Source organism: Sander vitreus, chromosome 10, assembly GCF_031162955.1.
Source record: "Sander vitreus isolate 19-12246 chromosome 10, sanVit1, whole genome shotgun sequence".
Taxonomy (NCBI): Eukaryota; Metazoa; Chordata; class Actinopteri; order Perciformes; family Percidae; genus Sander; species Sander vitreus.
In genome coordinates this window covers 5998041-6022909 of record NC_135864.1, presented here as the reverse complement: position 1 = coordinate 6022909, position 24869 = coordinate 5998041, and the positions used below count along the sequence as shown (strand labels likewise).

The following is a 24869-nucleotide window of genomic DNA, read 5'->3' as shown; positions in this document are numbered from 1 at the left end:
TTTACATACACGGTTGAAAAGTGCCTAAAGACAAAAAAAAAACTACTACTAGAATTACTACACACAGCACCAAAGTTATGTTTCCTGCTCTTTTGAAAGCTTTACTGAAATATATTCTGGTTGGAGGTACTATCATTTGGCCGCTAGATGGAGCTACTTACCCACACATATGAAGCTTCCTGCAACTTCCATTATATGCAAACATCTCACTGGCTATTATGACTTCTGGAGCTGAGCTAAGCTTAATTGGACACCTAATTATAATTGAGAAATATATATTCTACCAGAATTTGGCTCCAAAATGACAATCTACAATGGACATTATATGAATCAGCCAACAGAGTGAGACAATTATATCTGAATAAAGGGTTGTTTCCACAGAAAATTATAGCACAAATAATTATGTTCATCTAGACATACTCATATTTGTACGGCATTTTAAGGGTATCATTATTAAAGCCTACTCCTAATAACATGCCAAACACTCGAATGGTACTCGAATGTGATTTTAAAGCAACTTTTCATAAGTATTTCCCCCTACTGTTTTAAAATATTTATTCTGAGCAAGAATTCTAACATTGGATCTGTATGTTTTCTGATAACTTTCATATTCTGGGCTCATTAGGACCGTTTTAACGCACATTAATCGGTTAGTGGCGTAGTTCAGAGCGCTCGGGGCACCGTTACCTGTCTTATTTGATTGACATGCTCTTCCCCAAGCGGAGACAACGGGCTGCGCTGCACAATGGTGGGGGAACGGCGGTGGGAGGGCGGGCAGGAGCACCGCTATCCAATGGGATCAGTGATGGGAGGGAGTTTTGTCGAACTCCAGCTTTGTCCTAACTTACTGGGACTCCTGAGCACAATATGACTGAAGCGCCTGCACCGTTATTCCACGGGACGGTGCGTAGGCTCAGCCGCCTGCTCGCACTTCAACACCGCTCACTTGCGCTCTAACTTTGGATAAACTTTTTTTCCCCCCACACCTCTCCAAGGAGCCAGGGACTTTTATTTTGTGTTTGTCTTTCTCAAGGGATTGTCAGATTCCGTTTTGAAATGCTTTTTTTATTTTATGCGGAGTGGAATTGAAACTTCCCCTGATCTGTAGGAATCATTCTCTCCATTCAAGAGGATTGTGTTTGCATTGAAACGCAGCGCTGCGCAGGATAAAAACACTTCTGGAGTAACTGTGGAAACTGGAAAGAGTTGCTGCTGGTGTTTTCTCTGCACGTTTTGCTGGAATACAATGCTTTAAGTGACTCGAGCGACCTCAGTAAAGTTGATGCATCATAGGCATGGACTCTGTCTGAGAAAGGCGGACTGGCTAACTGACCATGGCGCTCACAGGTAGGGGCTTAGGCCGGTTTCATTTGATTTTACTCATGTTGTGGACTCTGTCCCGGTACTCAGCATCCAGCCAAGTCCGTCAAGAGTTTCAGGTCCTGGAAGAGCAGCCCATCGGCACCTACGTGGGCACGATAGAGACCAAGCCCAGCTTCACGTACCGCTTCAGTGAGAACCACAAACTTTTTGCAATTAACGGCACCACTGGAGTCATTTACACCTCCACGGTGATTGACAGAGAGGTTTTGCAAAGCGATGTCATCAACGTCGTGGTGCTATCCAGCCAACCCACCTACCCCACTGAGGTCAGGATAGTAGTTTTGGATATTAACGATAACTCCCCGGTGTTTCCAGACACGTCAATTGTCGTGTCTTTTAAGGAGGATGCCAGCAGCGGCAGGCAAGTGATTCTGGACACTGCTACAGACTCGGACATTGGAAGTAACGGAGTTGATCACACCACGTACAGAATAGTGAAAGGCAACGAGCAGAGAAAATTCCGCTTGGATATTACAGTCAATCCTAGTGGAGAGGGGGCATTCTTGCACCTCGTTTCAACTGGAGGCTTGGACAGAGAAGTTACTCCCTTCTACCAGCTCCTGGTTGAAGTGGAGGACAAAGGAGAGCCGAAAAAGTTTGGCTACCTGCAAGTAAACGTCACTATCCAAGACATAAATGACAACCCCCCTGTTTTTGATCAAGATCAATATCAAACCAGTGTTTTTGAGGATGCAGCAGTAGGTTCTAGTATTCTGCAGATTACAGCGTCAGATCAGGATGAGGGAGCCAATGCTGAAATCAGGTACTTCTTAGATGAAGGAACACCTTTCCAAATTGACCCCAAAGCAGGTACTATTATTATAAAAGAGGGTTTGGATTACGAGAGTAAGAAAGAGTACTCCCTGACTATTCATGCAGTAGACAACGGGGTGCCCTCTCTGTCAGGCAGAACAGAAGCCACAATCAAACTTTTAGATGTGAATGATAACGACCCAGTAGTGAAGTTTAGGTATTTTCCCACAACTTCTAAATTTGCGTCTGTCGATGAAAATGCACAGATTGGCACAGTTGTGGCTTTACTCACCGTTTCAGATTCAGACTCCCCCACAGCTAATGGTAACATATCTGTTTCAATCTTAGGAGGCAACGAGCAGAGACACTTTGAAGTGCACACGTCTCCTGTGCCTAATTTAAGTCTGATCAAAGTGGCCAGTGTGTTGGACAGAGAGAGAATTTCCTCTTACAACCTGACTGTGTCTGTTTCAGACAATGGCAAGCCTATGGCTAGGTCCTCCTTTGCCAGTCTGGTTATTTTTGTGAATGATATCAATGATCACCCACCCATATTCCAGGAAACTCTGTACAGAGTAGATATCAGTGAAGACATACCAAAAGGCAGCTACATTAAAGGGGTTTCTGCAACAGATGGGGACTCTGGGCAGAATGCCAACCTGCGCTACTCCCTGGTGTCTGGAAACGCTTTGGGCTGGTTCTCCATCAGTGAAAACAGTGGTCTGGTTACCAGCGCCGCTTTGCTGGATAGGGAAATAGCATCTGAAATAGTGCTTAACATTAGTGCCAAAGACCAGGGGCTGCAGCCCAAGATTTCTTACACTAAACTGATAGTCAACATCACTGATGTGAATGACCAAGTGCCCACATTTACACAGAGCACATACCATGTGTCACTGGTGGAGCATGCTCCTGCCGGCACTGAGCTGGTGGTGCTGTCTGCCTCAGATGACGACGTCGGGGCCAATGGAACTATCAGGTTCTCATTTGATGCAGAGACTCCAGACAGTGTCCAGGAGCTGTTTCGCCTGGATGCCGTGTCAGGGCGATTAAGCACAGCCGTGGAGCTAGACAGGGAGGATCAGGCCTCATACCTACTCCACATCCAAGCAGCAGATGCAGGCAGCCCTCCTTTGCACTCTGTAGGAAAAGTCAACATCACTCTGAGGGATATCAATGACAATAGGCCAGTTTTCTACCCTGTGCAGTATTTTGCCAATGTGAAAGAGAACGAGCCCTCGGGTGCTTATGTAACCACCGTTTCAGCCACAGACCCCGATTTGGGTCGAAATGGCACTCTCAAATATATAATTACAGCTGGAGATGCTTCCAAATTCCTCATTAATAGCAACACAGGGAAAGTAACCACAATTGTGCCCCTGGATAGAGAAGAGAAAACAGCTTACCAGCTGCAGGTGACAGCAGCAGATGGTAGCGGCATGCGCTCACACACCCAGGCCATAGTGACTGTAACTGTCATAGACACACAGGATAACCCACCCGTCTTTAGCCAGAAAGTGTACAGTTTTGTCATGTTTGAAAATGTGGGCATTGGGACAGTTATAGGGACTGTGTCAGCCACCACTGTAGATTTGAACACAAACATTTCATATCTTATCACCTCAGGAGACCAGCGGGGGCTTTTTGCTGTGAACAGTGCAGGTCAGATCACAGCATCGAGCCAGATAGACAGAGAGGAGCAGGGTTTCTATCAGCTGAAAGTTGTCGCCAGAGCTGGGGAGATCACAGGAGAGGCGTTTGTTAACATCACTGTGAAGGACTTAAATGATAATGCCCCTAATTTTATTCACGCTGTGGAGCATGTGAGTGCAGTGGAAAACTGGAGCACAGGCCATGTCATATTCCAAGCCAAAGCTTCAGATCCTGATGAAGGCACAAATGGCATGGTGGTTTACAGCCTCAAACAAAACCCCAAAGGCCTATTTCATATTCATGAAAAGCACGGCCTCATCACGCTGACCGGGCCGCTGGAGGTCACCACAAGCTCTTACGACATCGAGGTCATAGCATCAGACATGGGGGTCCCCCAGCACACCTCCAGCCTCATCCTCATCGTCAGTGTTTATGACGTCAATGACAACTCGCCAGTGTTTGACCAGCTATCGTATGAGGTCATCATCCTGGAGTCTGAGCCTGTCAACAGTCGCTTTTTCAAAGTGGAGGCCACCGACAAAGACTCTGGTCTTAATGGGGAGATTATGTATGACATAGCTGGTGGCAACACAGGTGATGTGTTTGGCATTTTTCCAGACGGGCAGTTGTACATCAAAGCAGAGCTGGACCGGGAGATACAGGACAGATATAACTTAGTGGTTATAGCCAAAGACCGTGCTGTGGAGCCGCTTAGTGCCACTGTCAATGTCAGTGTGATTCTAGATGATGTAAACGATAACCGTCCCCTCTTTAACAGCACCAATTATGTGTTTCATTTTGAGGAAGAGCAGAAGAGGGGGTCGCTAGTTGGGCATGTTTTTGCTGAGGATAAGGACTTCGGTCCAAACAGTGAGGTCAGATATACATTTGAGACTCCACACTCCAACTTTGAGCTAAACGCCATCACAGGGGAGTTGACCAGCACGCTGCAGTTTGATCGCGAGTCTCTCATGAGACAAAGAGGCGCCGCCGTGTTCAGCTTTGTGGTCGTCTCGTCGGACCAGGGTCTCCCCAAGCCCCTCAGAGACCAGGCCAAAGTGCAAGTTTACATTCAAGACATCAACGACAACCTGCCTAAATTCACCAAAGACATTTACCAGGCCTCCATCTCAGAGTCAGCTCAAAACATGACACAACTGCTGCGGGTCTCCGCCTCCGATGTGGATGAGAACAAAAACGGACTGGTTCATTATCACATCTCTGAGGGTAACGAGGAAGGACAGTTCACTATTGATAGCAGCTCTGGACAGGTTACTTTAGTAGGAAAGCTGGACTATGAATCTACATCCTCCTATTCATTGAAAATCATAGCTGTTGATGCTGGAACTGTGCCCCTGTCCTCGTCCTGTATGCTTAGTATCAGCATCCTGGATGAGAATGACAACTCCCCCTCCTTCCCTAAATCCTCACTGTCTGTGGACGTCCTGGAGAACATGAGGGTAGGGGAGCTGGTGGCCTCAGTGACCGCCACTGATGCAGATTCTGGTCAGAACGCAGACATAACGTATAGCATCACAGCCACAAACAACCACGGCACGTTCAGCATCAGCCCCAACACCGGCAGCATCTTTTTGGTTAAAAAGATGGACTTTGAAACTCAGTCATTTTACAAACTCAACATCACCGCAAAGGACAATGGCAAACCACCCCGCTCTTCATCCATACCTGTGGTCATTCATGTCAGGGATTTTAATGACAATCCTCCAATATTTACGCCTGGTGATATTTTCAAATCCATTCCCGAAAATCTCCCTCTCTCAGCTTCCGTCATGACAATCACAGCTCATGACACAGATGCAGACATAAATGGGGAGCTGGAGTACTCCATTGTTCAACAGATTCCCCGGGGAAGCCACTTCAGCATTGACTCAAGCACCGGGCTCATATACACCAACAAGGAAATTGACAGGGAGTTTTCAAATCTGTTCGAGCTGACTATCAAAGCCACTGACCAGGCAGTTCCAGTTGAATTCCGCCGCTTTGCCCTGAAAAATGTCACAATATGGGTCACAGACCTGAATGATAATGTTCCCACTTTTATGTCCCAGAATGCCCTTGTGGCTGAGCCCAACATTGTCATTGGCTCCATCCTGACAACAGTGTTGGCCTTTGACCCCGATGAGGGGGCAAATGGAGAAGTAGAGTACGAGCTTGTAGAAGGGGACTCTGACACTTTCATCATGGACAGGTACAGCGGAGATATTCGACTGGCCTCCCAGCTGGTACAGTCCCGACTCATGTACACCCTTACAGTGTCAGCCACGGACCACGGTACCAGCCGCAAGACCTCCAGAACTGAGCTGACTATCATCCTCCAAGGGATGGATGGGCCGGTTTTCTCCCAGCCGAAATACATCACTATCCTCAAAGAGGGCCAGCCGCCAGGCACAAACGTCATCTCCCTGGATGCCTCAAGCCCACGGGGCTCAGCGACCAAAGTGGAGTATTTCATTGTGGCAGTTCGCAGTGGTGGAAAAGCAGTGGGACGCCTTTTCACCATCGGCCGCTACACTGGAGTGATACAGACGGCCGCGGAGCTGGACCGAGAACAAGGCTCTGACCTCTACCTGGTGGATGTGTACGCCATCGAGACAGACGCCAGCCAGCCCAGAACACAGCGTGCTGAGGTTAGTACACTGCTGACGTTTCTATTCTCTACAGGTACTGGAAAGCCACCGTATATTCCTTATATTACTATATTGGTCTATTTGATCTTTTTGGCAGGGAGAGAGCATGAACTCAGCCACTGGCATTTGTTATAGACATTTGGATGGAGTAAGTGTAATGAGATCAAGTTTTGAACTGGAAAAAAATGGGGAGTGGGACTGTCCAAGTCGCACATAAAACAGAGCCACCTATTGCATTTGTGTGCTCATTAATTAAATTCCTTTTTTACGCATGGCTCTGTATTATATTAAATCATAATTTTCTTGGACATAAGTAAGAAGGCCTTGTTCTTTGGCACGATAACTTTGTTCCTTTTTTCCAAAATCATACTGGCCATAACAATTCATCTTGAATGTGTCTCCCCTATTATTTGAGCAGTCAACGTTGCATGTCTTCTGCACAAGCTCCTCTCCTGCTCTCATGGACTGAAATATTCTTATCAGCGGATATGAACTGCACAAATCAAAAAACTTTTTAATTTCCCCACTGTAGACATAAATCATTCAGGGCTGCTGTTTCAGGTTCAAGGCCCATGATGGTTTCCCCAGTGTCTGAAGTAGAAATGTAAAGGAGGGTAATTCATAAGGTCTTCCAGTGCAGGTATGCATCATCAGAGCCAGTATTACTTTGAGCCCTTGAGCCTGCGGCTGTTATGGCACTGGGGTGGTCTTGGTGTACCTTTTTATACCACCGGGAACTGCTCCACAGGCAATAAGTGACCATTAAAATTAGGTGACCTCTTAAGACTTTGTGAAAAGACGCTGAGGGCAGAGAGAGTGAAACTTAAGCTGTCCACTGAGTTTGCATTATGCGATGCACCTTTTTCAGGCTTTCCCTAAAGAAATAGGGAGCTCAGTTCTCTTAAGTGTAATGCGGGAACCCTAAACCCAGTTTTGGGTGGCTAAGGCCTCCCCGCTAGTTAAATGAAAAACAAATGTGACTATATATGTTTTGGAAATTTAAACCAGGACTTGAAATGCCATGTTATTACAGGCTTGATGACACACAATGCATATCCATTTGACTTGTCAGAGCAAAAACAAAAAGGTGTAAGCTTTTTCTCCTCTTAGAAGTGGGTTTTGTGTTACCGCATTTCAAAAAATGCCTGATGTGAGATGATTGAAGAGTTTAAGATTAGCGGGATGTCTTTGACAGTTGTTATTGATGCCTCTTCGACCACTGCAAATATTGCGAGTGAAATCTAATACAGCAATCAGTTATTTGGAGACAAACTCGCACGTTATTGAAATCAAGGATTACTTGGCAAAATCATGTTTAAGTTAACTTAAAGGTTTGCTCGGGCCAAATGGGAATATCAAATGTTCTCTCACTTTGCCTGCAGCGAAGATGGCAATCTGCTTTCCTGCACACTCTACTGTCGGCCTAATGAGAGAATTTAGTGCTCCGTTCCCAAACCTTAAACTCTAGATTGGTTTCATGCTAAGCTTGAACTTTCTCACCCCTTGGAAAGATGACTTTACCATACCACCTGGCTGAGTAGTCCGTCTCTCCAGTTTGAGAAGCGTGAGATCTAATAACTTGGAGGAATTCAAATGACCTTGCACATTTGGAAATGTAGACCAGTTTTGTGCTGAAAGTCAACAGGCGGTCGTCTTCATGGCTATATTTTAAATAACACAAATGGTCATATTCATAGTATTTGTACGTCCTCTGTCAATGGGGATCTCAAAGGATTGTGTGGTACAATAGTGTAAACCTTCAGACTTAGAATAATGTTTTTCCAATGCAGTGTTTATACACCAAATACCCGGTAGCAACTGGGGGATTATTTCCACCCCTGGGGTTGTGACCCTTTCACATTCTCCATTTCCCATTCTCCCCATTGATTGGATGCATGAGGGAAAGTTGGCATTTTTTTTCTTCTTCTATGCACCATGTGCATGTGTGATGTTTTGGATACACTCGAACAAAGAGAATTTGGCTGGACCTGTGTTATCGACAGTTGTGATCTTAAACAACTCAGGACCCTGCTGGGTCTGCAGTGAAAAGAGGGGAGAGAGGGGATTGTGCTGGTTTTTTTTTTTACCTGACCTTCTTGGCATCTTAGAATGTTCCGTTGTCAGTGAGTGTTGATTATATCTGTCATTACAGGACTGTGTGTGGCTTTTATCTCACATCTGGGTCATGTATGATGTGCAATGGGCATTTCTTTTAGCCAGTTAGCGGCCGTGCAATGCTTTTCCAGAAATTTAGATGATCATATTTGGTTATTCTACTTCAGCAGCCTCTAAGTGTCAGTTTGGAATGTCATGCAAATGACCTCATTTCCTAGAAATCTTTGTGTTTCTTCCTCTTAATAGCTGATGCAGGTAAAGATGGTGCTGAAAAAAAAACAATCTCTTGGCAGCAGATTCATCTATTGTTGGGGAATCCAAATTCCATTCACAGTGTTCAGGAGGATGTTTTTTTTTTTTTTAATATATTTCACTCCAAGTTTTGATTCATCGCATCCTGTGATGTCCTCGTTTAGAGGTGAAGAGAAGCATTTCCCCCCATAACTCATACTGAGTAAATCCACACTGAATCACCTTAGGCACACTTCCCTCCGTGAGCTGAAACTTCCAAGTATCGTTTACACTTTTGGCCACAACTTAATCAGTGACAGTAGGTGTTTACTGTGAGATGTTGAGGACAAAACACCTGCACGTCATTGACTGGGGTATGAGCAGAAGTGCGAAGTGCTTGAAAGCTATTAGCCAATTAGAGAGGTTCATATGTTGATTTTCCAAGAAGAATGCTCTTTAGTTGCAGATGATACTAGAAAAGCAAGGGAACAATGCAAAGGTTAAAGCCAAAAGGCATAGCAGCAAGTCTTAAAAGAATACACCACCATAAAGGAAAAAAAAAACAATTCATTCATTTAACACAACACTTACAACCTGTAGGCTTAAAATATGACTCTGAAAAGTTTGTGGCTTGGCAGATGATGGGTAGTTAAATGGTGATTCTGTTTTCATGGCAAACAAAAAGAACCAATATGCCCTTTATCTTCTCAAAAGTAGGCTCAGTTTGTTTTCCAAAGTATCTAGTTGTGACTTTTATTTGACTAGTCTGGTCTTTTGGGATCTGAATAGCAGCATACGTTTCTGAGGTTTTCAGCTGTTTACATTTGTCATTTGCGACCAACAAACGCAAATGTAATTGCTGCAAATCTTTTAGAGCCACCTTTCAAAACCTGTTTCCTACTCAAAAAGATAGTTTTTTGGTGGAGTATTCCTTTTAAAAAGAAATACAACCATGGTATAAAAAAAGAGATTAGTTTTTTTTTGCATTGCCACCACAACTATCTCTGTTTCTTTACCTCTGTAATCTTCCCTTCAGCTGCCATCTCACATTCAATCCCTCCAGCTCCTATAGACCCCGTCTGCTACAACTGTTTTCTTAAACTCACTGTTAATCAAAATGAAGTGCTGTTTTTTAGGAGAGGCCCTCAAGTGCCACACCAGTCCTTACCCCTTCCTCTTAAAGTCATTGTTCCCCCTTGAAAGTAAACACAGTCGAAGTGTTCAACAGGCCTTCCTTTGTTTTGCCTTCGCAGATAAAGTGTTGCACAGCCCCGGCTGCAGATCGGGAGGCTTTTGTTATTTTTTTGTCTGTGCCAGCGTCTTGCCATGGCAGATTTAGGAGTGTGTATGGATGCCCCTGTCAGCCAGCTTTCCTCCCCTCTCCTCAACAGTGAGGGATGCACGGTAGAGCTGTTTGGAGTTGTGAAATTGAAGAAAGAAAAGGGCTTGGGAGGGTTCTGGACATGTCAGACGGTGTTATTGGGAGTTGTGGGAATGAAGGAAAAGGAGGGGTGGAGGGGAAACCTTTTAAGACAGGGTCCTGGAAGGGCCAGACACAGGCACCGTTGCAAGGAATCATGGGAAGAAAAAGGCAAGGTTAATGCTCCTGATCATGTCCTAAGCATGTGGGAGCAAGAGATCTCCCTGTCCAGAGCTTTTGGACATCACAGTCAGGGAATGATCGTTCCAATGGCAGATACAGACTTGAGTGTTGCTGTGTGTTGCTATGTAAGCTCTGTTGTATTCATCCTTCTCTTTGTTAAATTGTATATCTTTGTGTCCTTGCAACTCTTTTGTGTCGGCCTGCCTGCTTTGTGTCTCCGGGAACCTGTTTGGGTCTCTCTCTGTGTTGTGGATCAGTCTGATTCATAAATCCCACTGGCAACCAACTTGAAAGTTTGCTATTCTTTCTGTCTCTCTTTCATTCCCTCTTTTGCTTTCTCTGTGTTTTGGTGATCCCGAACCTCCTCCAACATGAAGGGAAATATGATTAGGACATCCGAGGCGGTATTAAGGTTGTAGAGAAGATGGATGAGATAAAACCTGTGAAGCCAGCCAGGTAAACGAGGCAGGGAGGTTAAGGTCGTGTACAAGACAAGGCTGGACAAGATGATACGGATGCTGCTTTTTGTGTGTGTATTTGTATCTGTGCGTGAGAGTATTATTAAAAACTGAAATATTGATGACTACAGTTTCCGGATAAAGGTCACAGTGATACTGATAGCCCCCCCTAAGCGGAGCATTTAGTGTTCTTTGTCGAAGCAAACCGAACAGAAAGAAATACAGTTTTGATTACATTCAAATCATACACAAGCTTAGCATTAAAATTTCATGATCCTCAGAAGGGACATTTTACAACAACTGGAAGACGAATGATGCAGAACAAACTGCCTCCTTGTGTATTGTAATTCATGGTCTAATTGTGAATTTTCGAGTGTGTCTCAGTGGGTGTGCACATGTGCTTGAGATACAGTCCAGTCCGGCCGTAACCAAGGTAATAATTCATGCATTAATTCGTCTGGACACGCCTTTTTGAAATGGTCATTGTGGAGGTGAGCATCTGCTCACCCTCCTGGTAGGTGGTCGCTCCGGGTGAACCTGTGGGTGAGCCGGTGCCGAGGAGTGCACGTTGTCCCAGAGCGCCCGTCCGTTTTTTACGAGACAATTGCCATAAAAGTTGGATAAACATTCGCTCATGCATAGATGCGTGCAAGCAAATGCTGCCAAAAACACACACACACGCATGCACACACACACACACACACACACACACACACACACACACACACACACACACTGACCACAACTTCAGACTCTTTCTCAAGTGCAGGAAAACGTTAAATGGTAGCCACAGTCAAAATAATTCAGTTTCATTTAGATTATTATGATTATGTTACTGTCAAATTAGATCATTGGGATACTTTGCGACTGCTATTCTGCAGATTCAAACTGAGCCCCATGATGCCAGCGGTTTATGTCCTCCTTTTATTACATGAGACTGTTTGTTAGTGTTTGTCTTGTTCCATTTATTTTGTGGCACAGTGTAACTTTGTTTGGAAAAGTGTAAAGCAGTTACGGCTGCTCTTCAGCACATTTGACCACTTCAGATGAACATTAAAGTGACTGTGCTTTTGTGTTTTTCTACAGAGCTCTTATAGCTTTAAGTCTCTAAAGTTTTAACTGTAGTTGTATCACAAGCCGTCTCACATTTCACCATGTCTTGATATTTCTTCTCATCAGAAAGCAGCGACTGGCACAGCTCACTACACATTTGTCAAACTCGGGGCTGAGAGGTCAGGAGCAGGGTCATATTGTTCTTCTGTGCCACGTTCTTTAAAGTTAAGCCAAGTGTCAGGTTCGTTATGAAAGAGCAAAACTAACTTTTTTTTGGCCACAAGCCACAAAGGCTGTTAAATCCCACAATTCGCCAGTCAGTTTCGGTACATTGACGAACCAGGCAGGTTTTCGGAAGAGATTCAGATCTTTGTACATGGCTGGTTACCTGCTCAAGTGACTGAGGAGTGCAATTCATTATCCATGGCAAAGTCTCTCGCCAACATAAAGTCACATTATTGTGTGTCATGTTGAGCATTTGTTTTAACCTGCTTAAGATTCAAAATGTTCAAGTTTAAGACTGTATCGTGCGTGATTAGAAATATGTCATACACATACATGATGCCTTTAATAAACCAGTATAGAAGGAAGAAGAGTCTCTCATGACCTAGGTTGGGCTGGATATTGTTAGAAATGTGTCAGTACTACTGCCAGTTTGATGCCTGCTTTTCGATATAGATACTAAAATGTATTTTTTTTTTAATGATATTTGATATTTAAAATGAAACTTTTATTCAGGTACCTTAGATCGGTGACGCCCAACCTTTTTGTCTTATGACCCTTTTAAAATTAAGAAAGGTCTGCTTGTGACCAGTTGAACTTCAAAGCAATTGACAATAATCTAAAAAAAAGAAAAAGATTAGAGGAAAGTCTGAAACATTAAACATAATTTCGGGGTAACAGAAATAGAGTTTCTTTCTTGTTCAAACTCATCTAGTGACCGCTCAGATTTGCCTTGTGACATCTTGTCGGGAGAGCAAAAGTAAATGCCGCCTATAAACAAGCAGTTATAGGACGTTGCTTTATGAAATATTTGAAAAATGTTAAAATTTGGTTTAAATCAGGAACTAAAATATCTAACCCTAACCCACAATTCTGTATCTGACCAGGCACTGAATCCCAGCTGTTGGTACTTGGCACTTTGATGCTGCTGCGGACACACTTCTGTCCATGTTCAATACACAGGCCTAGATCAGGGGTCATTAAAAATCTAAATCTTGTTAAGTGTAGTAAAAGTAAACTCAAGTGAAAGTATACAAAATTACCTTTGAGATTTCAATCACATTGTCTTGACTTGGTAGCACTCATTGTCTTCTGTGGCAAACTGAATTGTCCTGGAGTGGTAACTCCACCCTGCTGCTACTCTAAACAGGTTAAAACAAAAATTATTTACACTCTCTATTTTTAAACTCGGTTTGCCGCTAAATTATGTTTATAAAGGGAATGTGCATGTATATTAAAAGAAAAGTCTTTCAGCTCTGCGGTTGACTGTCCGCAGACGGTTTTTTATTTTTTTTTGCCCCCTTTCTGCCTCATGCAAAGTCAATGCCTTGGGTTAGAATAATAAATGAATGTGGCCAGAGCTGGGCATGCTCCGCAGAGTTTTGCATCATCAGGTTTATTTTCACATCAGAGATACATTTCTCTTGTTCTGTGACTTTGATTGTCATGCCTCATTTGGGAGGGGTCATTCCTCTGTCTTAGGCACACATGCTCGGACCAAATGTGCGACTGAAATAGTATTAATCTCCGCTTGGAATGCCTTTCTCCTTTGGTACACAGAATCAGGCGTGATCAAAAGGGAGCCGATAACCGTTTTGTACAGAGAGGGAGGGAGTTCAGACAGGTCCATCAGAAGCTGTGATCTAAAGTTTCCGAGCTTTGTAGTCACTCAACCGCAGCAAGGTTGATTGGGAGTAGTTGAAGTGGGAATGATCAGGTATAGCTATGATTTGCGTTGTACATTTTCCCTGAGCAAGAGCTACACAGGGAAATTAAGATTTGCCTGAGTATGACTACATCTCAGAGATTTCTTCATCACTTTCTCTGCACTGCTTTGACTATGAAGGGACCATAAAATATGCCCAAGTCTTTCCAGCTTTGAAAAAAACTAATGTTCCACTACTTTCACTTGTAAAACGAAGGGAGGTAGAGAGAACGAGGGAGAGTGGAGGGTTGATTTTGGCAGATACTCTCTGCGGTAATAATGGATCCCAGCTACAGAATGATTTGTTCTTACACGTGACTTACCGAGCTCGCTAGCATCAACAAACACTCAAACACATCCACATGCAGAAACACACATAGCAAATTTCCATTGTTTTCAGAGCTCGAACTTCACTGTGCTGCCTCGTTGACCTGTCTCTCTCTTTCTCTCTCTCTCTCTCTCTCTCTCTCTCTCTCTTTCTCTCTCTCTCTCTTGCTCTCTCTGTCTCTGCTTTCTGTCTTATAAAAAGATAAAAAGAAGAGCACGCTCCTGCTCTTTTGCACATCTCACTTCCCGCTGGCCGTCCATCAACGGCACCTCCAAAGTGACATTTAGTGCGGTCACCTCCTTCACAGATCGTCCCACCTCCAGGGACATCAAACGAGAAGGCACATAGGATGTGCGCTTCTGCATTGGATGCACTCTTCTAACATGCACACACACACGCACACACACACACACACGTACACACACCTCATCTCCACAGCTTGCAGTAAGACGAGCGACCACAGGCAGGAAGGGGTATCTCCCACAGCCGGGACGGATAATTTAGGACCTAGATGGGAGATGGAGAGAGGAAAAAGGGGGAGGGAAGAGGGGGGGGAAGCAAGGGAGGGAGGGCTGGAGTAGGGCTTTAGTGTCAGAGGCGGGAGACAAGCAAAGATAGATTGGCACCAGAGAGCGAGAGCCCATGTTATTGTTATCTCCCCTCTTATTTTATGAGTTTTCCATCAGGAGATCCACTGTAGCTCTCGCTGTGTGCAGCACACACTCTTACTTTATTAAGAGGTTATGACCATACTGTGATTTAGCATTTGTGCAGCGCCTTAAGTTTGATGTTTTCTTGTTTTCTTGTTGTGATTGCAACTTTTCAAGCTTTCAAAATCTTTTCTCCTCGCTTGCTCTGCTGTGCAGGTCTTAACTCAAAAAAATAAGCCAAGCCACAGTCGATTTGCAGCTGTTTTCAATTTTGGAATTGCAATATTTCAGCTTTCAAAATGTCCCCTGTGTGACTTATACAGCACTCAATTTCTATGCAAGTTGTTAGATTTTGTGAATCATTTAAGAGTGTCAGTCGTAATTCTGTGCACACCCTTCATTTGAAAGCTTGTCGGCCTTGGCTCGGACAATGAAAATCCATTGACCTATCTAATGTGATCTAATGGAGTTTTCCCCTCATTAAAGCTGTTTTGTTCCTTTTTGAAAACAAAATCAAATCCGTTATACCCTTCTTTTGTAAAGAGGTAGGTATAGTAAATGTGTAGTGTTATTTAACTCTAAAGCCCCATCAACCCAGCGGTGGGCAATTAATTCCAAAGTCATGCTGGGCCACTGAACATTGTTCAAAACCACAGAACTTTATTTTAAATTCCAGTGAAGGTTTTAGTTTCCAAAAAATGCCAAATACACGAGGCTAATCACCTTGGACATTCTCATGTATTGCAATAATGCAGCCATAAAAAGTATTGGGTTTAAAGACGTTTTACAGAGCGTACGTGATGCTGTCTAAAAGCTACTTAAGGGGGAAAAATGAAAAAGAAAACATCAGGTTAAAGGGTCAGTTCACCTAAATAAAAAACCTCTTGTGGTATCTATACATGCAGTTGGTTTTGGGGTTATATGCCCAGGTTTTGAAACATCCGCCTCTGAGATTTCTGTATCCAGTTCTACTTTAAGGGAGGCAGATATTTCCAAAACTGGCCAAATGCCAAATCTGCATTATAAGATATTATAAGTGGAAAGTTTGTGGGGTTTTTTGTCCTTTGGGTGAACTGACCCATTATATCTTTTATTGAACTGACAGGTGTGTCTGTGCAGCGTTGTTGATATACAAAACCTCCTCAACACACAGACTTCCCTGCTCGTTGAATTGCGTGTACACATCATCCTCCCATGGGTCGTTTTGCAGAAAGCCTGTGGTTGTTGGAGCACGTAGCCCAGTGGAACGTCTCGGGAAAATAGCTTGTGGTGACCAAGACAATAACTGCAGAGCATGAGCCTCACTCTGGAGGATTATTATCTCATTCAAGGAGATTCTTGGATCAGAGTCGGCTAGATGCTGGCGCGGCTGCTCTGTATTTCCAAAGCAATAATCCTAAAGCATCTTCTTTTTTTTCACTGAAATATCATAGAGCACACTGGATGCAAGCTTTGCATTCAAACATTTCCATCTTGCATGGTATACTGTCAGACTCTGCATGGCAGGGAGCAAGCGTTGGCCCTGGATAGCAAACAAAACACTGTGTTTACACAAATTTCGAACAACTGATCTGCTGTCAGAAACAGAGAGCAGAAACAACTCCTGGCTTGAAATAGCTAGCCATTTTGGTGAATGTGGCCTTCCTCTCCCCTCTCTAGTTGGGCCTGTTTAACTGAAAGCAGCTGGTAAGGGTTCTGGGCAGCGATGTGTGCATCCAGTCAACGTGTCTCAGGCTCTCACTCACAATTGGGGTACCTGAGCTGCCCTCCCTGGCTCTGTTTTTATTAAGGTTGGTGATATCTCAAGCTGCAAACGAAAGGAAAGTGTGACTCTTTTGAGCTCTGAGCTGGAGCTCTGGTTTAGATTACATTCGTTGACAGTGTGCTATTTTTACTCTTTTTATGTCTTCTCTTTTTTGCCCACTCTGTGATTTTCCTATGCAAATGGATGAAGTGGCCTTATTTCACCAGGCTCTATTGTGTGTGGATGTTGAGGTGTAATTTAACAAAGTGCTGTTCTGAAAGTTGACTTTATGGTCTTTTCTTTCAAACACTGGGCTATTCTGACTTTGTGTGCATTGCTTGCTGTATGTGTGTGTGTGTGTGTGTGTGTGTGTGTGTGTGTATGTGTTCTTGTTTAACTATATTTATGGGGTCCAAAAACAGGGAATTCAGTATACTTGTGGGGTCCTGACAGCTTTGTGGGGTCAAAATGCTGGACCCCACAACTTTAAAGGTCTGTTTGAAGGTTAAGACGTGGTTTTAGGTTTTAGGATTAGGGATAGAATTAGGTTATGGTTAGGGTGACGGTAAGGGTTAAGGTTAGGCATTTAGTTGTGATGGTTAAGGTTAGGGTAAGGGGCTAGGGAATGCATTATGTCAATGACGGGTCCCCACAAAGATAGTGAGACGCACTATGTGCTATGTGCTGTGTGTGTGTGTGTGTGTGTGTGTGTGAGTGTGTGCGTGTGTACGTGTGTGTACATGTGTGTCTGGTTGCTCACATGCATATTTTCATATAACAGTACATGCTTTCAGACTTAAACCGTACTGTTCTTGCATACTTTTATGCACAATCTACCAAATCTTGGCGCCCTCTCCTCATTTTTCTGCAGTTATCATGCTTGGCGTCTCTGGCACTGACACGTATAGCTCCCCGAGATGAAGAAGAAGAAAAAACAGCCCACCGAAAAAAAGAATCATCCAAACTTTGTCTGCTGGCCTGCTGTTGATGGACAGATTGTAATGAAGTCTCCCTCCCAGGACATTGTGTTCTTATGGTATTACATGGAGGGTGATCAGATATTACATTGTGTCTCTATCTCCTGCTGCTATTGGGGCTTCACTTGCACTAAGGTCCACAGACTTGAGTAAAGAAGCCTGTGGGTATATGAGAGAGAGAGAGCAACAACTTGCATGTGTTGTGTTGTACAACAACACAACACATGCAAGTTATACGGAGCTCCCTCAAAATCTGCATCAACATGCTCTTTCCACTGCAAAAATCTGTAAATGACAAGTAATTTCTCTCTATAATTGAAAATCCTCCTGTGCAGTAAGAATATTAAAACTAATTAAGTTAATTTCTAATACATTTATAAAAAATTATAATGATGCCTATCTATGAAACAAGAAAGATTAAATAGCTGCACAGAATCAAGAAAAATAAATCTTGGTTTTACGAAATACTGAAAGCTGATGATTTGTTTTGGAAACTTTATCTTTTATATTTTCTCTGCACTGGCAGATTTTTTCATTTTTAAGAAAATGAGATTTTTAAGGGAAACCCCACTGACTGTACACATCAATATTACGTTACCCATCATGGGGCAGGCTCAGCCTATGAAAACAATTATCTTTGATGACATTATTATGTCTCCGTGGCTCTGGACTCCGGAGGAGCTTTGTCAAGTCAAACCCTAGTGATGTCACCAGGGTTATCACGGCACGGGGTTAGAGACTTCAACATTTTTAACAGAAAGATGGCAGAAAGTGACAGAAGAGAAATCCCAGACGTGTATCAATATGGAGAAAGCAGGCATGTGTCTTTGCAGCCATCCAGCACGCCAGCTGCCTCGGTGCTAATCCCTCCTCTTGCAGATTTACACATGATCTTGCAGAGGCTTCGTGCCATTTGATGCCGTTATTTGATAATGAGCGAGTGATCCAATGGAAAGCAACACTCTCAGAGCCTTCCCAGTGACCTTTGCCCCGTCCTGGCAGAACTTGAGCGGAAACGGTGCCTCTCGTCTTGGCAGCTAAACAACCAGCTATGTGTGTCTCTTAAGTGTGTGTTTGTGTGAATATACTCTTCTAGGAAGTGCGATTGTGTTTCATCGGGCCGATAAATGTTTGTGTATATGTACATGTGAGCAAATGTGTGACAGGGTCCGACAGCGCGGTAGACTGGCAGCCCGAGTGTGAACTCTGCATGCTTCCTTTATTCTTCTGACGTCTAACAAGGCTGAGGCGCTGTTGGTAATGATGTGGTTATTACTACCCATCATGCCTCGCTGCAGGCCGAGCCGTAAAACAGTGCGGTATATTCTCTTTGTCCCTCGTCGGCTGCCTATGGAGACCAACAATTTGGTGCTCTTTTATGAAGCGTTTTCACTCTGTTGAGAAACGTGCCTACACACTCATGGAACCTCATTCACAAAAGTGTTCTCCAGCCTGATGTGTGATTTCATCATATTATGCTGTCAAAGATGGAAAATATAACTCTGTTTATCTCTTTAATGTCTTGGGACAGTGATATTGATCTCAAAATTCTCCACATAGTAGCTTTGTCTGTAGGAGGTTTTCTTTACAGTAAGAGGTTTTTCCCTTTTGAATTCCGAGTACCCTCTTTGGGAATGAAACTCTCCTCATGGAAATCAGCTGGTAATAGGGCATGGGCATCAGATTTCGAATCGTCTTTGAAACTCAAGATTTATTCTCAGGCTTTATACGCGCCCCCCGAAGTTGAGTTTGCACGAGACCTCTGCTCGGGCTGTAAGGAAGCCGTAGTTGCCCCAGGCCTGAAGTAATGCCAGCTGTGGTCATATGGAACCAGTTTGATCCCCTGACTGTCAAAATGCCCCGTCTGCCCCCGGTGTTCGACTCCATATGGAGGCTGCGCGGACATGGTGCTGTTTGGTATTAACACGACGACGACTCCAGTCTCTCACAAGAGCCCCCCTTCTCTTTCCCCACAGGGGGGTTCGATTACTACGACGGAGAATGTTGAAGTACAAAGTGGATATGACATTGACGCCAAGTATATATTCTGATTTTAAATTTGTGGAATTTACTGTAGATACCTGGTGTTGTCGTAGTCAATTTTAATACAAATACATTAAAATGTTGGTATTCTCTGTCCTTGCAGTTTGACCTAAAGACAATTGTCTGTGTGTTGTGTTGTTGAACAAGTCATCTCTGGTAGGGTTTAACAACACTGCTAAGGTCTAAGTATTTACAATTGTGTACATTTTACAATCCTGTCATAATTGTGGCACATATATAATAAATATTTTCCCCTAGGACAGTGATATTGGTTTTACCAATGGCTACCTGGAATACAAGGAAAAATACACCCAAAGATCAAAACCCTACAGCGACTTGCAAGCATTTAAAAATGGATTGCAAAAAGCTAAAGCATACATACAGTACATGTACAGTTACAGAGTTAAGATTTGCGTATACACAGTCAAAATGGTGATATTGGTTGGCAGCTTTTCTTACTAGAAGTGTTGCAGCTCATACAGCCAAAATCTGTCATTCCTGCACATATTGCACAATGGTGAGCACAGATTATTCAGGATTTAGCTTAAAAGAAGAAAAGAGTACCAGCATCCCTTCCACGCTCATTTGAAAACCTCTCATCTTCAAAAAAAAAAAAAAAAAAAGGAAAAAAAGAAAGCGGTTTTTTTTTCCCCTCATTAATCCTGCTCGGTTCACAAAATCAAATTCATATCATTATGACACAAATTAGCCCCTTGCAATCAACAGCCCATTATTGGGGTTGTTTACATTGTCTGCATCCATCTCTTCGCTCTCGTGTTAATTAATTCTTGCACTGAAATTAACTTGGGAGAAGTCCCGGGATGATTCATTTAGGTTGTATATGATTAGGACCAGCCTGGAAGATCAGAGGCTCTTTTTAATATGTAGCACTGATGCTAATTCATCTACCAACCCCCCCCCCACCCCAAACTCCCCTCCTTTTCTCAATTCCCTTCCTGTCTTGTTGCGGTTTTATTCTTTCCGATCATAATACCCCCCACCCTTTCACACAGTTGGCGTCGGATGGAAATGAGGTCTACCCATTTCTTTAGGGATGGGATGGATAGATCAATGGATAGATGGATGGAGGGGATAGAGACCCCCGTGTGGAGGCTCTCTCTCTCCAGGTTTCCATTGAGCTGCGATTACATCGTCGGTTGGTGGCTGTAAAATGCAGCTCTCTCCTTGCAGACACCAAACAGGACTCACAGGAGTCTTTTCAAACCTCACCATTGTTAGCGAGGGATTATTCTTTGGGTTGTTATCCCATTACGCTGTAATGGTAGCAATTTTCTGCTTAGGAATTTGTCTTTTTCTGGGGGGGGAATACATGCCAGAAAGTTTTTGAATCATCGGTAATTTGTAAAAAAAAATAAAAAAAAATAAATAAAGTGTAAGATTACATTTCCACGGCTCGTGACTTTTTCGATGGCTCTCTCAATTGTCGTCTGGATCCAAAAATACTTGTTTTCATTGAGGCTCTGATATCCTGTATTTAAATGTAAAGGCATATGCTGCTTAATGTGGACAAAAACTGTGCTAAATTCTTATAAAATTACAAAATGATACAAGAGGCAGTTATTAAGGGGTTGTTATTATAACCTTTATGGCCTGACATCAGAATTCCTCAGCACAATGCTTAAGTCGAATTCTTGGAATATTTTGGGTATTAATTTTTTTCCTGACGTGAGCAATGGTCCTTTCTTTATTATGGAATGGGACATCAACAAGGCTTTTCAAAGTAATGCTCTTAACAGGTCATTATGTTTTTTTTTAGTTTTTCTGTAAGTTTGCCCAAACACTAAAACCTTGTGTCTTTCACGTCTGATTAGTGACACTTTAATAAAGTCGTTTAAAGTTCAGCGGACTGAATTTTCCACCTTTTCTTGTGTTTCTATGGTCACGGGGGAAACGACCCGCATTCAGGCCTGTACGCAATCTTTTAAATGCAAATCCTTTAAAAGTAACTGTGTAATTCTGTCTATGGAGACTCTCCCGACTTGGCTGCGAGAGAAAGTGTTTTTTATATAAGGCAACCACGGCTGTTTTCCTTTCTGTCTTCTTGATCTGACAGCAATTGACTAAGCCAGTCCTTAAGGCGTGACAAAAGCTTGGCAAAATCCTTACATTTCTTTTCCTCCTTTCTCCCCCCTCCCCTGGCTAACTTTTCTTGGATGGGCCAAGGTGGACAAAGCCTGTCTTCTCTTCCACTTGATTGGGTCAGAAGGCTGAAGTTAAATGTTTGGTTCAAAATTGTCTTAGCATTCCCAGCATCATGTTTTCTCTTTCCTTTTTTTAATGGCGCTCAGGGAAGCTCGGAAAACTATGTCGAATTGGCCACAATCAAATCATTTACGGTGAGCTCACAGCGAAGGAATTAATGCATTTTATATGAGGATGCCGAGTTTGAGGCAAAGTCCCCTCAGCAACATGTGAGAAAACTCCCCCCCCCTCTCTCTCTCTCTCTCTCTCTCTCTCTCTCTCTCTCTCTCTCCATTACTCTTTACTTGCTCTCTCTCTGTCTTTCTCCCTCTGTTTTACTTATTGAAATTATAGCTGTCACCCACTTCACAAGGAGGAGAGCCAGGGGAAGCAGGTCATTGACTTGATTTTCATGGGAAGGCTGATTCGGCCATTCAGGGTCTGATAGGTCTAGTATTGACAGCCCTTTGCGGGAGGGGAGGGGAGCACGCCGCCTTCATTGTACCCACGGTTTGCTGAGGAAAAACAAGAGAGCGCCTGGAAGACAAAGACCTCAATGGGAACAGTAGCCCCTGTGTCCCCTTGCCTCTGACTGCTGCTGCTGGGAGGCTTGTGTCTTCCATTCTGGCCTCAAGTGCTACTCCCACCCTCTCTCAAACACCCCTCCGCCCCCATCTCCCGCTCTTTTTTCATCCTGTCAAGTGGCTGCAGAGGTGTTGCCGTTTCATTCTCTGACCCCTGACACCCTCCCTCTGAGTCCCATCGCCTGTGAGTGCAGAGGTTGTTTGTCATCTTCATTTGCAGAAGAGTGCTCTTCACTTGTATCTGTCATGGGCCAAACAGGGAGCCTCACCAGAATTCTCAAGTAGGGGTTACACTCGTACTTTTGGCTTTTTACTGTAATAATCAGTGTAATTTCTTAATCACTAAGGATACACTTTTCTCTTTCGATACGGTTTCTCACGTGCTCCCGTTTAAGTACAGTTTTGTGGTACTTCAATTGCATATCTCCATTTGTGCTACTTTATACCTTGAAATACTAGGGGAATAAAATATAGTCTAGATTCTAAACAACGGCAGAATATATTAGCATATTGGCTGCTGTTATTGCAAAAACATCTTCATAAAACACAAGTTCAATACTGGTCAAGTCCTGCTCTCAAGCACTTGCTCTTGTTTTTACAAGTTCATGTCAGCCAACGAGCCCTGGCCACTCATCAGAGTGTGTAGTACACTCGTCTAGGTTGTAGGTTATCGGGTCACTCTTATCAAGTCTTCTCTTTGAAGAAAGCCCTGGCTCTGTTTCCCTCCTGATAAATACTGTATGTGGGCTTAGTCTGGGCAGACGTCCAGTATGCGTGAAGGATGGAATCATTTCTGGTAGTGTGTTTTCCAGTGTGTTTCAAAACATCAACTAATATATTGTCAAGGATTGCCAAAAATAGTTTGGAACCTGATTTGATTCTGAAGAATGCAGTGCAGCGCTGTTTGGTGCAAACTCGGTCCGGATCTTGACCTTCAAGCGTCATCGCTTTGTTATTTCTACATACGAACAGATACAGAACTTAAGGCAAAAATGACCCATTTTAATTTGTCATCCGCCTGACATAACCCTAGGGTCTGAAATTGCACGGCATGCTTATTTTATTACGGCTAAATGTGTAATCTTCCACATAGATGAAAAGAACACGCTAAACCAAAGGAATTAGAGAAGATGATGTGGGACGTAAAGTGATCCCGCTAGTTTTTGCTGTTAGTGATTTTAACAGAAGGGGGGGTGACCCCGTGGGTTTATGAGCAGGAAAAAGAAATACAACTGCGGAGGCTGAACTCTAACCCCTCCTGACTTAGCTTCCAACCTTTCTGAGCACTTTTTGACCTTTAACCTTCAGTCTCTTAGGCTAACCCAGGAAATTGCCCTGGCCCCCTTTGACAGCCAGTCAACACTACCTCCAGTACCATATTTCCGACGTTTTGGTGAAAGCACCCTAATGAGAACACAATGGAAAGTCTTACACTCAGAAATCATGCAGCGCTGACAGTAGGAGATCACAGTCCATTCATTTTAGTTTCAAGACATCAAAATGATGATAAGCCAACTGGTAACCATTAGGCTATTTGAAACTCGGAGCCTGTATCCTTCAAAGAATTTTTGTGAACACACACGTTAATATCTTGGTTCCCTTCAGTTTTTTTTTCTTCTTCTTTTTTCTTTCTTTTCTCTTGGTGACCACAATGGATTGGCATGGCAGACTTTGTAGAGGGACTCTATCCTCCTTACATCCCACACACCCAATCCCCCCACCACCTCCCCCCAAATCTAATACTGGCTTCTTTTGAAGTGTGGATTTTCTGGAGAAGTGCTTCGCAGCCCCTCCCCGCCACCCCACACCCAAATCTGTCTATTGATGTATCAGGGCCCCTGCTTTCATATGGGGATATGGTCCCTCGATTTTTAGTCGTGAGCTCTTTATCGTAATTTACTGTATCAGGGAGTGCTTCTCTCCTGGTATGTGGGGATTGAAAGGAATGGTCATGTGCTGAACTGATTAAGAAGTTGGTGGTGACCCGAGGTTAAACCCTTTGGCGAGCAGGGGAGGGGGGTAAAAATGCGAACGTAGTGGACTGATAGAGGTGGTAAAAATGGGTCACACAAAAGGTGGAAAAAACATCTTGTCCCCCTCGAGGAGAAGTGCAGCTTTGCAGACACGGAGGTCAAGGATTCATCTCACCCACTACTGCCAAGTCCTCAAAGAAGTTGAGATAACTCCATTAAAACAAACCTTTAAATTGTCTTCTTGACTTGTTTTGGTAAAGACACTTTTTTTCCTTATCATATTCCATTCACTTGAGATTACCTCACTCCTGTCTCTCCCCTCCTCTGTACCCTCACTCCTTCTCGTGATTCAATGCACCAGCAGACTGTTTTCGTAGCTGGCTTGTCTCTTTGGAGGACTGGAGTAAACTGAATAGTGACAGCTTTGCCTGCCAGGCGAGTTGTGTGGTGCAGTGTCTGTATTGAGTCTAGGCTTGAGTTTTTTTCCCCCTTGGGCTCTCCACCTCTCTGTGTTTGATGAGAATCAGACAGATTTAGCTGAGGT

The 24869-nt window shown here is 43.6% G+C and overlaps 1 protein-coding gene across 1 annotated transcript in view; it reads left to right on the top strand.

Moving 5' to 3' along the window:
- Positions 1-1175: 1175 nt before the first annotated feature.
- The window catches only part of fat4 (FAT atypical cadherin 4), a 105831-nt gene continuing 82137 nt past the window's right edge, over positions 1176-24869 (top strand). The window contains exon 1 of the mRNA XM_078260055.1: positions 1176-6437. Coding sequence (XP_078116181.1) covers positions 1335-6437 — 5103 coding nt within the window. The 5' untranslated portion in view covers positions 1176-1334. The remainder of the gene's footprint in view (positions 6438-24869) is intronic.